The 16,104-nt window shown below is 40.5% G+C and overlaps 1 protein-coding gene across 1 annotated transcript in view; it reads right to left on the bottom strand.

Annotated features, from left to right (window-relative positions):
* Positions 1-14,563, bottom strand: part of DHX15 (DEAH-box helicase 15) — a 46,832-nt gene extending 32,269 nt beyond the window's left edge. The window contains exons 1-5 of the mRNA XM_040554940.1: positions 14,313-14,563; positions 8,074-8,416; positions 3,523-3,716; positions 2,212-2,371; positions 1,594-1,812 (exon numbers count right to left, since the gene is read on the bottom strand). Coding sequence (XP_040410874.1) covers positions 1,594-1,812; positions 2,212-2,371; positions 3,523-3,716; positions 8,074-8,416; positions 14,313-14,377 — 981 coding nt within the window. The 5' untranslated portion in view covers positions 14,378-14,563. The remainder of the gene's footprint in view (positions 1-1,593; positions 1,813-2,211; positions 2,372-3,522; positions 3,717-8,073; positions 8,417-14,312) is intronic.
* Positions 14,564-16,104: the final 1,541 nt, after the last annotated feature.

Here is a 16,104-nt window from a genome sequence, read left to right as displayed (position 1 = left end):
ATGCATAGGTGCCCCTACACCTATGTACATGCGTGGTTTGGTAAAGCTTTTGCGCGTATTATAAACGCTGCATCCTGTAAATTAACCCCGTTGAACTCAAAGAATTTGTCTGAGCTATAGAACAGAGCCCCTCTGAAGTAACAGTGGGTACTAAAGGAATCTAGAGCCATAACATGAAAGCAGAGTGGTACTGGTCCAGTTGATAACATCTGAAGAAGTCTTCCCCCCCCCCCCCCCCCAAATCTCCCATGTTTGCCATATCAAATGAATCAGAGCAATACGTAGCAGCTGATGCAGCAAGGTCATCATTTGTAACTGAACGTTAAAAGGGCAAATATTTGTTCTTCATGTAAGGCTGAAGAAGAAACCTTCACATCAGGTTAAAGATAAAGGTTTAAGATGCTTGACTCAGCATCCTCATTAAACACACTAAAATCTGCAAGAACATCAGCACAGCAGTGTTCTTCTATCACCACTGGTGCCATTCACCCACTCGCAATAGTTGTTTCATTAACCTCTTGCATTTACCTGTCAGACACGTCTGAACTAGGACTTCTAACTTAAACCAAACGGGCAAGCTTCAAAGCTATAGTCCTTGAAGTGTTTTCGCCTACCTATACTCTTAACTTGCAGCAATATTCTAGATGGAGAAGGACAAAAGTAAAAGACGGCGTATCTGTCTTTAGAGGGACAGTCACTATTCTGGTTCTCTAAGGGCAGAGACTATACCTGCCAGAAGACATTTTAATCAAATACCTTAAACCTCACCTAGGAGGCGACACAGACAGATCTGTATGACTGGCCAGTCTACTCAAGAAGCCTGTGCACCTGTAGTATCACAAGTTGTTTGTACAGTATTTTTTCCTTCCTTTGGCACAGTTAACACTCAACGCTTACATTTATTTTGTAAAGACACTGAACTGTTCCACACCCTTTGAAGGGTGTTTCTTCAAAATAAGTCAGACATTCAAAAGAGCTTCAAAACAGCCTCAAGACAGTATTAAAAATTTTATTCCAAGCAAAACATTTAAGATTTCCAGGACATCATTTCCTCCTGTAGTTTGGATTAAGTGCTTTTATACAACCCTCTTTCACAAGCTAACAAGCTACTACTGAAATACAACTCCCACTACGTGTGGTACAAAAAAACTACAATCTAATACTCAAACCAATCCAAAAAAACGTAATTTTTACTGAAAATGCTACTTATAGCTATGTGTCAGAATAAAAAGGTTATTCTTCATTTAAGTCATACAGTACACACCCTGAAGTGCACAGAACTATATTTTAAAATCAAAAGCATGGATGTTACCAGGTACCCAGATCTTCTGGGTTCACCTCAGTATGAACCTGGGTTTCATACCCTAGGTTTCTCTTAGAAGTGCAAGATTAAGATGAAAGCTTTCATTTTAGAGAGGTCTTGTCTGCAACATGCATACGCTTTACATTTCAAGTGCTTAACATATGGCACGTGGAGTACCTCACATCATTTCCGAATGGTAAACTAGAAAAGGAAACTGAACATTTCAGTCTATACAAGCCACTTATAACAGTTTCTACGTGGAAAGATGGATGAAATAAGAAAGAAAATACCTCTTGTCCGGTAAGAAAGAGTAGAAGATCTCCTTCCTCTTCTTCACACATGTGAATTTGGATCACTGTTCGAATGGCAGCCTCAAGGTAATCCCTTTCTGGTTCTGGAGTATAGAATATCTCCACAGGATGGGTGCGACCCGGGATGGTTAGAAGAGGACAGTTATCAAAGTAGATCTGAAACTTGCCAGCATCTAAAGTAGCACTCATAACTATAACCTGTAGGTTTGGAGAACACAAAGCAAAGAAGTTACTCGAGAGGTTGACATGGACCTGAGAAATGTTACATATACAATATATAATAACAGGAAACTAAACTGTTGACCGTGATTCGAGCATGCTTTTATCACTTGAATACAGAACCTTTGTTTCAAGGTGAAAAAAAAACCTAAACTACAAAGGTTAAGCTGTAATTACATCTTTCTAGTATTTCCTTCAATACAAGCTGCACTAGCACTTTCCTAGTTATCTTCCCAATACGTTCATCATTAACAGATCAAGATGACAGCTGATCTACATTAACTGATCTTTATGATCAACTAATGGTAAACACACAAATAGCCTTCTTCAGTATGAGTAACCAGAAAGGAGATGTTGCTGGGCTTCACCACTACTGACCTTCAAATCAGCTCTTTGTCTTACAACTTCTTTCAAAACTCCCATCAAAATATCAGTAGCCAGGGTTCTCTCGTGAGCCTCGTCAAGAATTATAACACCATAGCGCTCCAGCAAAGGATCATTCATCGCTTCACGAAGTAACATACCATCAGTCATATACCTGATACATACAAAAACAATTTTTATTAAGTTTGATAAAGAATCCTCTTCCATATTATTCACTAGGTTGTTTGAAGTAAACCTTTAATCAACCAACTTTTAAAACAGATGCATTAGTAAACTATTTCCAACAGAGTAAAAAACCCATTTAAAGTTTCAAATAGAACTTACTGTAGAATATAAATGAAATCTAGGAGTAGGAACAAAGCTTTAAAAAAAGGAGGGGGGAAAACAAGATTTGGCAACATTTATGAGTAGTTTGTTGACTATTACTGGCAGACTTCCAGGTCTACAAATAAAGACAGGCAAAGAAAGGGAAAAATGCAACTCAAATCCTAGAGCTACTATTCCTGCAACCGTTTCTTCTCTACACTATTTGCAGATCTGTTCACTGCCCCTCCTCCTCAGTACAATTTCTTTTTTGCACATGAACTTCATTCCCAAATTTCAACCACTTCTATGAGCAAAACAAAAACACCATTTAAACAGGTAAGACTCATGAAGTCACGCTACATGGAATCCTTTTTAACTGATCATTCTGAGTGTCATCTGCAAATGATGTATTAAGTGGGCCTGGCTCCACACACAAAGCACAGGAATCTAAAACAGCTGACAACTAGAACACTAGCAAACTCAAACTTCAGATTGCGTGCCCTAGAGTCTGGCATAGGTCACTTCTGAAAGTAAGAACTTTACTAAGAACTAAAGCACACTAAGGAACTTAGGAATAACCAGGATTATCTCAGGTAGTAAGTTACCACTGACAAAAGCCAGCCAAATGCATAACATGAAGAGAAACTGAATGCTGAAGGGCTTTGTTCTGAATACCACCTTACTCATAAAAAAACACTTTTTCAGATCACTTTCTTCTTTATGGATAACTTGAAATCACTTCCATAGGGTCCAGAGATTTCTTTAAGAGGAATAATTCATTTCTGAATCTACTCAAGCAAGCCCCTCACCCCAGGTTTATCTCAGCTGATGCTACAGCTCCTCTCTTCTTTACTCAGGTATTGGAGGTGTTTGTCCGTAGGTTCACTCCCCTCTTCATTACTCCTTTCAAAACTTTCCTAACCCCCTTTACAGCCCTGTGATTGCCCCCACCCTCAAGAAGGCTGTGTTATGCCTTTACCGGACAGTTGCCATACGTACTTCAGAATGGTTTTTGCACTACTACAGTCTTCAAATCGAATAGAGTAACCAACTTCCTGGCCCAGCATTACATCCATCTCATCAGCGACCCGCTGCGCCACGCTCATTGCGGCCACTCTCCGAGGCTGGGTACATGCTACTCCCCTCTTTGGTCCAGGTAACGAGCGCATGTAGTCAACACACCACTGAGGGATCTGTCAAGAATAAAATTCAGTTTTACATCTGGCTGTTAGAAGCATGGTTAACATATAACTACTGTATCAAATAAAGATATTCATAATTTCACTGAGATGACAACTGTATGCAGAAAAATATCCAGAGTATGAGAGCAGACAATTTAGTTGGACCCCACGCCACTAAATAAAGCACGTACATAACTGCCACTGAAGTTATCAAGGAAGCAAATAAGTTCACAGTATCTTTGGGCATTGTTAGGTCAGTACCTCAGAGAGAGATTTAACAGCAGTCACTGTGCTTGAAAGCAAAAGATCAAAATTAGCACTCAATTTTGAGATCCACAACACAAGTTAGGTGTTTAAAGTTCTACAGTAAACAAATAGTACTTTGCAGCTTAAAAAACACCGCTTATTAACACACATTAGGAAAAAATGATACAAAACTCAGCTTAGCTATAAATCATGACAAAAAACAAGTTTTAAGTTATGTTTATTTGGTTAACTCTTGTTCTTTGGAAATCTTATCAAACAAAATCCCAACATTCTGGTTATTAACTCTCATTTGCCAGACAGTAATTTTTTAGGAATTTGTAAACAGTAAGTATCGTCCAAAATAAGCAGCTTTTTCAGAAGAATTTCTAGGGTCACTAACTTGAACAAGATAGAATATTATTAACATTTTCTCTGTGTGATGTTTTATGAGGAGACAACTCCAGGCACAGCTAGTTTGAAGTCTATAGATCACAAAATGCACTCCTTCTTACTAATTGGTTTTTAAAATATCCTTAAAAAGCTCACACTTACAGAAAAGTGATACTGTTTATGCACTGAACCAACAGAAAACAATAGAAAGAGTTGTGCGGTTTCAAGTAACCTAGGAAGATTTTTCTTCTCAAATACAGTATTCCCACTGCAAAATGGGAGCAACTGAACACTAAGACTCATCCACATCAGACAAGTGTAGACTGTAATAAACAGCTCCTTTTCTTAAAATGGAGAACATACTGCCATTATAAATACAAAAATAGAAAGCAAAGACTATGAGAAAATATGACAGGAGACCAGACTTCTGAAGAAAAACTCAAATAGGAAATTCTATTCAAAACTAAAAATAAGAGCAGCTCTTGAACACTGATGACGTGAACCTGGAATCCTACCCAGTAACACATACACACTTCCCAAGCACAGAGTAAAGGAGTGAAATTATTTCCCACATCACTAGGGCAAAGTCAAATGTAAGCACGAGGTTAACTTCAAACAGGGCCAATGCTGACGCGAACTTTAAAGCAGCAGGTCAGCCAGGCCACGCTAATGGGAAGTAAAATTAATGTAGAGGCTGTTTTCCAGGTAACAACAAAACCTACAGCACTAGTGTCAAATGAAGGACAAAGCCTCCGTAGACTTCAATACGCTAATGTGATTTAGATGACCACCAGAATACCTTCAATGTCCAGCTTTAAGAGACAAACACTAAGGAGAAGGACTGTGACATACTACACTTCCTATTTCAGTCATGACCACTGCTGGGAATACATGGAACAATTCGTATTATCTAGTTCTTATATAACGTAAGAAAGTTAACTTCTTCTCCCCAACACACAAAAATACGTATCACCAAAACCCCAAATTTCCTAGACAAACAAGCACACAAGCATTTTTATCAAAAGAATTTTATCAAAAGAAAGAATGAGAAAGGGCTCAGTGTTAAGCACCCCTTAGTCTCAAGGACTTTTTCAGCGAAGAGAGGTTTGCCAATACAACCTCTATAAAAATAAGGCAGGTCTACACACAGAGTGGCCTGTGAGATCTCAAATGAAAGCAGTGAGAGCTTAAGGCCATTTTTAAGGCAAAGGGAAGATATTTTTAAAGGGATGCCAAACAGGAAGGGGAAGAACACTGTTCTTTTGCCTACTCTGAGCTACTTCAATTCGTTTAGAATTTTCTCCACTAAAAATTACATGGTACAATTTTTTTCATTAATTAAAAATGGAGTCCAGCTTTCACCCATGTCAATTCTCCTTTGGACTACAAGGACAGCAGGAGATGAAGCCATACCCAAAATAATACTGCTTCTAAACTTCACCTGCTAAAACCTGTTGAAGAAGTGGTATCCCTTATGTTACATCAGACATCCTATTCTGTGTAGTTAAGGCTCTCAGTGAAAGCAGACACTACTCTACTATTCCATCTACAGAACAAATTTAAATTATTTCAGCAGCCCCACAAATAATGTCCCATTTAAAAGGGAGTGTGTTGCAAACACAGCAGACAAGCTCTTTCTGAAGGAGATTCAACTCATCTGTTCCACAATTACAACACTGAACTTATTCTGAGAGCGTTTAAAAAAAATGCTCAACTTCGAAGCTTAAACTTAAATTACAAAGCAAGCCACTGCAAACACTGGGGACCTGAAAATTTGTGGTCTTTGCTTCCAACGTACTTCTTTAGTATATTTTAAACAGATGGTATAGTTCAATGTGTTTTTTTGTTGTTGTTTATTTTTTAATTTCAAGCAAGTCTTTGTGGAACAAGATTTTTCAGAAAGGTTTTATCCCCTACTGTTTTCACTGAAAAAGCCAAGCTTTCTCAAACCTGGGTGCTCTACAAGACTGAAGGGAAAACCTGCACACAGTAAGTGGGGAAAGGAGTTGACAGATGGCAGCTCACTTAAAAGATTATCCACTTCTATAGGCTCTTTGCCATGAAACGTAAGATAATCATTTCTGGAAAGACAATTCATTGCAGATTTCAGTGAATGCCAACTTTACACCAGATAACAGCACGCATAAGTAGTTCATGGACACATTCAGTTTCAGTATTAGATCGTTTGGGTTTGTTTTTTTAAACAGAAGAATATTTATCTTGCTCTGATCGATGAGCGTAAGGAGATGGAAGACAGATAACCATTCCCCAGCTAGTTTTAAGATAGCACCTGATCACGAGAGTAAGACAGTATCACACGCAAAACAAGGACCTCCCTAGCCATCAGCAAGATCATTTTCAGTGTTATGGTCCTACAAAGGCACTCTCAATTGCTTCAAAATATACCTACAGCCTCATGAAGAAGTAACCCATAGTAAGCAGTGACGGTTCTGAGACAGCTTATATGCTTTTGGTAGCTTAAAACCTGTTTTTACGCCGCCTCCGGTTTCTTAAGTCCTTCTCAACAATTAGGCATAAAGTAGTACCACAATTCAGTAAAAGCTTCATACCTTGGCAGCAACATGATCGTAAGCCATGTTTAAGTTGAAATCTCAAATGTTAAGAACAGAATTCATAGATCTAAGGGTCTAAGATCATGCAGTGAGAAATTTTGTTTTTGTGGCAGTGTTGTTTCTGTTGTTTTTTTAAAATGTGAATGTTCAGAATACCATCTCTTCCAAGTAACTGTATAATCTATTTTTCTGAAGAAATCTATAAAAAGCTGGTCTCCGCTGACACATTAAAAAAGCAACACAGCCCTAAGGTACCTTCCAAACAAGAAGATGGTTCTCAAAACGTGCAGCAAAAAGGGTAAATAACTTCAAATATTTCAAGCACACATATAAAAAGGCATTCACTACACTGTCCTTTTACATTTTCCAGACTTTCAAATTTTATTTTGTAACTAAAAAAAATTCTCTAAGTTAGTTATAATCCATTTTATGAAGACTACAATATCCTTCAGTTTTTCATTATGTCAAGATAAAAGGAATTTAGCAGGTTATAGAGCAAAGGACTTGTTTATATCACTTTACCATACAGATTTTAAACAGCAAATCAGAGGATAGACTGAAGTTTTAAGCAGGTTTGTCCAGCTATACACACAGTGATGTGCCTTTTCTTAAATCTTCCCCATTTTACCAATCCCCACAATTCTTAAGAACTAAAGAAGCTCAGCAGACCTGCTGTCCTTACTTTCAGTGCTGAGAAAGATCAGGTCTGAATTGTATGCGACATTCCAGTTCCCATTAAGTTCCTACCTGTAGCACTACATTTCACAGAACACTAACAAGTGCTTATTTCTGTAACATTTTTCCTACTTTCAAACTGCTACCTACACAGCAAAATGGCTGTAAATTTGGAACCATCACATCAGTTTGTGAATGTGTACACTTCTGTCTAGCAGTTAAAAACTATCTTCTTCTACCACAAAGATAACTACCACAGAGTCTGTAAGAGATCAGGAGTTGACCGTGAAAAGGGAAGATGCTTAAAGATTCTTCTCACATACTTCTGCATGCATTAAGCATATGAAATAATCAAATTATTTTTGCCCATGAATTGTGGGGGTTTTGCACAATTGATTTCAAGAAACGAAAGAAAGGTACAACCCCTGCACCTAACGACAGTCTCAATCTTTAAAAACTGCACCATCACGTAACTAAGAACTCACCTGTGTTGTTTTACCAGACCCAGTCTCTCCAACCAGTACAAATGACTGATGCCTAATCAAAATATCTGTAAATCTTTCTTTATATTCCCAGACAGGAAGCTGTAGCCGTTTTTTCAGGATGTCATAGTAACGAGGTGTATGTGGAAGATTTGTGAAAGGGTTAATACTGTGTGGAATCATTGCTGGTTTCATAGGTGGTAACCCAGCAGCAATGAGCGTAGAGTTAGATGCTGCTCGCAATTCCTTTTCCTTCTCCCTTTCTCTGTCACGATCTCTATCTCTGTCACGATCCCTGTCACGATCTTTCCGGTCATCACGGTCTCTGTCCCGGTCACGATCTTTCCTAAAATGAGTTAGAAAACACAGCAGAAAATTAGGTACTTGAATATTTAAATGCAAAATTGGAATTTAAATACAAAGTGACTTTAGAGGTCTCTACTGCGAAGAGGATATAAACCAAGTATTTTTAAGGAGTCCTGAAAACCGTTACCTGGAAGTACAAGCATCAGAGCGCAACAGCACGCAGTGCACATTGACTATTAGGTACACCCGCTGAACATGAGCACTGCTGCCACAGATGCTCTCATTATAGAGAGGACTGAAGAAAGCCATCACATAGAGAGCATCATCTTCGCCCCCTTCATTTAATGATTATCAGTAACCTGCTGTACATTCTTGACTCCCCACAAGTCTTCCTGTCACTACTTGTTACTAGCATAGAAAAGTAACACTAAATGCTCTTCTCACCTACTTAGCAAGAGAATTACACCAACTGCAAAAAACTTAAAATCAAACTTCTTCAGGGTTCATGTATCATTTTAACATGCCACAATTACTCTGTAGATTTTTGTTTAAAGTCTTCCATACAATTATGACTCAATCAACTTTGATATACAAACTGTTGAATTTGAAATTTACTTAACACCAGCCATTACAGTTGCGCCGTCTTCTCCAGTATCACCTCCTGCCACCTACTTCAACATTTGTATTCCCATTTGTTACCAAGCCTCAACAGCATCTACACAGCTGTAACTGCATGAGTTGTAAAAATCTGCACGTTACCTAAACAAATGTCAGTAACTTTTGCACTTCTTCATCTTAACAAATAGGTATACAAACTTAAAGATATGTACGTAAGGAGACACTAGATATTAACGCTACTTCAAGTTGCAAGTTTGCTGCATTTGGTTCATTTTCCCTGAAATAAAGTAATATACAAAGCTAAAATAAGGTTAGTTAAGAATCAAATAGGTCAAGGGGACATAATTCGTATTTAACCTCAAACAACCTTGAATTTGCCTATTACTTGTATCAGAACACAAATCATACTTTCTTGCAACCATTAAGCCCGCAAAATAATGATTTTGGGAATGCAATGAAAAAACAGTATTATTTTCGCTCTAATTAAACACTCAATTCAAACTCCAACCTCAGTCTTAGTGGCAGTTTCTGATTTTGAGGATCTATGTACTTGTTTTGCACATAATTTCACACTCCCTACTGAACACTAATACACTCATCAAGAAATCATTACCTTCACCCTAAGAACTGTAACTACATGTTTTTAATGGAGATCTAAAACTTACTGTGATTCAGCACTTTGAAGTGAGTCCTGCTTTATGAAAACACCCCACCGCATTTGAAACTAGGACAAGCGAAAAGATTAGTGGCATTTTCATCTGCAATCACTGCCTTTTTTTTTTTTAACGTAAACACGCATGTGAGCATGCATTATGTTAACAACTGAGATCCCATCAAAAAGGCAAAGCAACAAACTGGAACTAAACACCAACTTCAGAGTGAACGCAGATATAAACATTTATAGGAATAGTAATTAAGGGAAAACAGGACCTCCCCACTTATTTACCTGCACACATGCATGCCTATAATGAACAGAATTTTGTTGGTGGTTTTTGTTTTTGTTTTTTTTTAAACTATGCAGCTGCCATTGAAATGTAACCAGTAAAGTAATAAGGAAAATCCTGCGTACAGGAAAGAAAACATGCTGGGGATCCAGAAGGAGCAGCACTTCCCATACAAGAGAAAATCTATGCAGACCATATTTGCTCCCTCAATACTCTGACATACCATGACTTCAGAGGCTGTCACACATAACTTTGAGAACACTTCTTTAACACAGACCCATTGAAAAGAAAGAAGGGTCCCAAAATACACTGCTTATTGTGGCTGACCTAATTCACTTTCATACAGATTTTCCTGAAGTTTTGGATGCTGAACTATCTAAAAATTGAGGGCATTTTAGATCATTTGCTTGCATCTGAGACACCACAGCTTCAACATCACTTATAACGTGGTCAAGTACCGTGCAAGCTAGAAATCTCTCCTTATTGTGCAACAACAGGCAAATATTACAGAATTCAGTAGGTTTTTATGTACTGGTAGGGAAAAGTTACCCATTGCAAACTGAAGGAACTAAGCTCCATAATGCTACGCATAGTGGTGGAAGGGTCTAGTAGCACATGTCAGACAGGAATCAAGCTTTGAACTTGCAGTTAATGAGCTATTCACAATTAGCATTTTTAAATGTATGCAGGTATTGGGATAAGCAAACGTACGGTCAGACAGTAACATAAGTAATAAGAAACAAAATAAGGGTGTAAAAGAAACTTAAGTGTGGTAAAGCAAGGGTAAAATGCAACAACCTGGTAAACAGCCCATTCATTGAAGGGAAGAACAATACATGCTACTGATGGCTTCTGTCGTTGTTGTTTTCCCCACTTGGACTAGATACCAACGAAGAACTAGAAAGAAAAACCCTTCAGCAACAGACTGTTCCCTAGCTGTTTACTTAACCAGTGTGTCAGAAGCTTCCACACAGCAGATGCAGTTTATCTCCAGGTAAGCTTCAAAGTGGCAGAAACCAGCACTCGTGCTAAAAGGAACAGCCTGATGCTGTTACCAACTCTTCCCTTGCGTTGGCACGCAAACTTAGCAGCCCTGTGAAGAGCAAGCCCTCCCCAGACCCTTCCACCAACATTAATTCTAGCCCCAATCAGTTCTCTAGTCTTCCAAACACTCTCCTGCAGCACAACAGTTGCCTTCTGTGCCGGCAGCTATTTGGCTGAGTTTACAGCATATATACAAATACAACCTCAAGTACAAGACACTTGATTAAACGAACAACAAACACGATCCAGAATGGAAAATTCTGTTAACTCCCTATCTCTGTTACTTCATTTAACTCTTAAAAACTGCTAATTCGTACAATAAAATTAACCCATCCAGTTCTATCTACGTTTCAAAAGCCAAAAAGTCTACTTAGAGGTTAACCAAGAGTTCTCTGTTTTAAAATGTTTAGGATAGAAGGGGAAAACTAGATGTCATCATAAAGAAAGCACACAATATATACCATGTCCTCAAATTTAATCTCCAGTATTAATTGTTTCACAGTAGTACTTTTTCCTAGAAACATTTCCAGTCTTCCATTATTACTGAAATTCAGCAGCCACATCCAGATGCCTTGCATCAACAAGGGAAAGGAGGAATGGCAGCTATTCTGCCAAGTGCATTTACTGAACTTTCTAAAAATGCAACTTGGCAGCTCTTCATCTGTAAACTATCACATGTAAGTTACTTTTCATCATTGCACTGAGAATACTGATCTCAAACCCAAAAATGAACAATTAATGTAAAAGAACCAAAATTTAATCATGTTTGTTTTGTGCATGAAGCCCATCACAACCTCCATAATCAGGAAGAGCTTGTTGGGGGTGGTCAGTTTTGTTGGAGATTTTTTTGTTTGGCTAGTTGTTGTTTGTTGTTTTTGTCTGATCTGCTACTTGCAGTCACTTCCTTATAGCCACACATATAGATGCAAAAGAAACACAGTAACACTAAATTAGAGGATGAAAAACAAAACTGACAACACAAAGGGCCAGGTAAAACCACCATTCACCACAGTAGAAGTCTAAGCATATCTAGCAGAACATCAATGATATTTTCACCACTACTAAACAGACATGGCAGTAGTTGATTGCAGCTGATGCAAAAAACTAACGCTGTTAAATGCAATTTCCACTTTATACATAAAAAAATAAAGAAAAGAAATTAAACAGAACAATACATCCCACTAACAGCAACTGTGATGTTACACAACACCAACTGAACTATGCTTGGAAAAAAAATACCAGTGTAAAATTGTGGTATGCATTTCACACAGCAGCATTTTAACAGAAAGTCTTCGAAACTATTCACATTTTTCCAAAAAGTTTTTTCTTTACGGATGATACTTCAAGCCCAGAAGATAACAGGTGCCATGCCTGTGCTTAAGGTTACAAGAACAACTACAAGCCTGTCGGCCTGGCATCACTGCCACGTAGGGTTGCACAGGCCTCAGTTGAAAAGGAACTAAACCCCTACTTGGTAACTTGACACAACTTGTATATTGCAGTTCGGCAACCCAGTCTGGATGCAAAGTACATGACTACTCTGCATTTGAAGTGGTATCTATTCAAAGAGCTAATTCAGCTTAATCCAGTTTCAAACCAACTAAATTGCATAAAGGCACTCTGCACAGAGGAAGACAAGTACATGCATGCTAGTAACAAGAACCTCTCTGTATCTCAGCCTTCTACATGCTGTAAAACTTAGCAATCCTTAAACAAGCCAGGACAATATAAGGTTACTATGCCTTGTGCTCGCTGAACTCAGATCTCAAGGAATACTAGAAACAACCAGACAATTCTGCTCATAGTGACTTGTTCTTGGTCCTACGCCATTTCATGCTGCTACTGGCAGAGGAAGGGGCACAAAACCAGCATCTGTGGAGGTTTTAGGTGCCATAAGAGCCAAAGACTTCTGGGTAACAAATTTGTTCCACTGTTGGGAACTGATCACAGTTTTTACAAAATGGGAAGAGTTCAGGATGGCAGTAGAAACAATGCCACATAATAAAACCATACCAGAAATACAAAACCCACCAACACACAAACAAGGAACTACTGACCTAGGAGTATCCGTACAGACGACCATAACAGTTGTACCATAACCATTTAATACCCAATTGTGGCATAACCACTTGAAAATTTTACTAAAGTCTGTTTTACAAACAAAAAAGCATGCATGTGCAACTTCTCTGGATGCACAAAGAGTTATGCAAACTGCTGGCAAATCGGGGGAAATGTATTAAAAGAGATACATAACTTGATCCATATAATTAAAAAAAAAAACATGACACTGTTCCTCCATGCAGGAAATAGATGTTCAATAATAAACATTAGTTTCAGTTCAGCAGAGGACAAATTCATTGAACTACTGGCTAGAAACTGGAGCTACACAAGCTCGCCTTTAAGAAAAACAAGTTCTACTTGAAGAGCAAAGACTGTTTATCAATGAATGCTAACTGTTATGGTGGACTTGTAGTTCTTGCTAGTTTTGAGAAGACTAGGCATTTTTATCAGATAAATACTCTTACTACTCCCGCCTAAACAATGCTGTTGGACTTCAGGAAGGGATTGATTCAGGGAAGTCTTCTGTGCTACACCAAGAAGGGTGGACTACGTAAAAATAGTACTTCTTTCTGTTCCTTCCCTATTTAGAAATTTACCTTTGGAATCACTGTCTCCCCACGAAAAGGGAAAGGGGATTATGCAGAAAAGGCAGTAAAACAACTGTGAATAAACGGATGGCACCAGCGCATGGCCTGTACTCCCGCAGTTTCATTAACCTTAATGAAAATCTGATGGAGACCAGGAGTCCCAAAACTAACTTGTGCAAAACAAAGGAAAAAACCTATAATCCCCCCCCCACCCCACCTAACGCTGACCCTCAGAGCCAGACCCATCCCTGCCTGCTGCCGAGGGAAAGCCATTAACAAAGGAACACCGCTCCGCCGCGGCTCGGCACTCGTTACACCGGCCGACCAAGCCTCACGCTGATCTCCAGGCCCGCATCTCCCAGACCTCACAAACCAGAAGGGAAGAAACCCCCCAAAAAAAAAATAAAAATAAAAACCGCAGGCGGCGGGGCAAGGCACACAAAGCCGCCCCCGCGGCGCCCAGCCCTCCCGGGACCCGCTCCCTTCCCCCTCCCCACGCGGCTCTGAGGCCGCCCCCGGGCCTAGGCCCCTCGCTGCCGCCGCCCCCGGGGCCCTCCCGAGGGAGGCAGCGGCCGGGCCCACACCGCCCGCACCCCGCCCCGGCCGCGATGGGCAGCGGATGGCGGCGGGGATGGGGGGGAGGGGGGGGGAAACCACCGCGGGCCGCGCCGCCGCCGCTTACCCGTCGGAGCGCTTCTTGCTGGAGCTGTAATCGTCCCCAAGGTCTAGGCGGTGGCGCTTGGACATGGCGGCGGGATGGGCCCGGCGGGGCGCGCTCGGCTCGGCTCTCCGCTCCGCTTCCACCGGCGGCGGCGGCGGCAGCAACGGCGGCGGCGCCGCGAGGCCAGGCGCAGCGCTAAAATGGCGGCCGGAAGGAAGCGCCGGGGCTGCGCCAGCCGCGGGAGCGCTCGGCGGAGCCCGCCCCGCCTCGCCCCGCCCGCTGCGAGCCGGGCGGAGGGGCCGCCAAAATGGCGGTGGGGGGGGGGGGTGGTATTACCTCAGGGTAATAGGGCTCGTAGGGTTGTCCTGCTGCGGTCAGGCGGCCTGGATGTGTCCTACAGGGAAAGCCCGCTTCCACAGTCTGCCCTGCTCTCCTGTGAGCTGAAACAGGGGTTTCCACAGAGGGAGTTTACACCAGGATAACTATATCATCAAATACCTGTTTTAGACCATCGCACACTTCCCTGGGTATATTATCCTTGAGTGCGGAAAAAATGCAATCTTTCACAAGTCACCTGTAGCAGAAGAAATTACTAGTAAAACCAGTGACATTCAAACTACAAGCTCTGAAAGCACACGCAGCCTTTCACTATTCAAATGTCAATGATAAGTATTAATGGATGAATTTTGTGAGGGAAAAAAAATGGTCTCGAAGACACAGAAACACAGGTTTTGCCTCTTTCTCTTGCAGCTTGTTTTCTACTTTCTCTTGTACTTTGTCTTCCATGTCTGAGATTGCCAGTACAATGGAAGCCCATGCTCGTAATAGAACCACCTGTAGACATGGTCACCATTACCACAGCAAAGTTTTCTAGGGGCGAACACAGCTACACTGTCATTTAGTAACACAATTCCTGAAGTAAAACAAGACACGTGAGTTAAAAGTGCTATTTCCTCACTATAGTTAAAAGGTTTCACTTGTATACTTACAGCTGTGATGCATTATTTTTCACACTTCCAGCCAACATCAGCAGTCTACAGCTCTGGCCTGCTCCAGAAAGCCAGTCCTCAGAGTTGTTTCTGGTGACCCTGAGCTGTGTTCCCCATCTCCTACCTCCCCTCAGCACCTTCCAAGAACTGAGTTAACTGCCCACACAAACCACGTTTGTCCTCTAACTGAGGGCACAAATGAGCCTGGGCAGAAGAAGAAGAAGTCAAGCAAATGAGATGCCTCTAAATGACCACATCTTCAGGAAGCAGACTGTTCCCATGCTGGTAGAAGCACACAGTGCTTGACAGACCAACCTCTGAGTTCACACAACCAGTTCCTTCAGCCATTTCTCCTCTTGTCCAGCACTAAGTCTAAGCAGCTGCCTTTGCTTTCAAAAACAGTCACTTGATACTTTAGCACAACTCTTAAAGTCAGTCTCTGAGAGCTTCCGGAAAGGCAAGAAGCACATTTCTTGATACTTCTTGAACTGTTCTCTTCTCTGTTGCTCCTCCTTTCCCAGTATATTTCATGTTCCCTAAGTGCCATTGTACTGGTTAAAATTCATATACTAGATAAGATAGAAATTAAAAGCACTTCCATAATATTACTGTATCTCTTCATCGAGGTACATTTGATGAAAAACATGTGCTCCGCAAGGCTTGTTCCCTGCTGTTCTTCCCTGCCTTTCTGCCAGAGATTACCACAACCTTTGCTTAGCTACTTGCATGAACAGTCACTCCCTAAGCATTTTGGTCAAAGAAACTGGGTTAGCTTAGATGTTTTGAATAATACATTTTTGTTAACTCTAACTGTGAGGACAAAG

This window comes from Cygnus olor, chromosome 4 (genome assembly GCF_009769625.2).
Source record: "Cygnus olor isolate bCygOlo1 chromosome 4, bCygOlo1.pri.v2, whole genome shotgun sequence".
In the NCBI taxonomy this organism is placed as follows: Eukaryota; Metazoa; Chordata; class Aves; order Anseriformes; family Anatidae; genus Cygnus; species Cygnus olor.
Note: the sequence above shows the minus strand (reverse complement) of the source record. Positions and strands in the feature narration are given on the sequence as shown.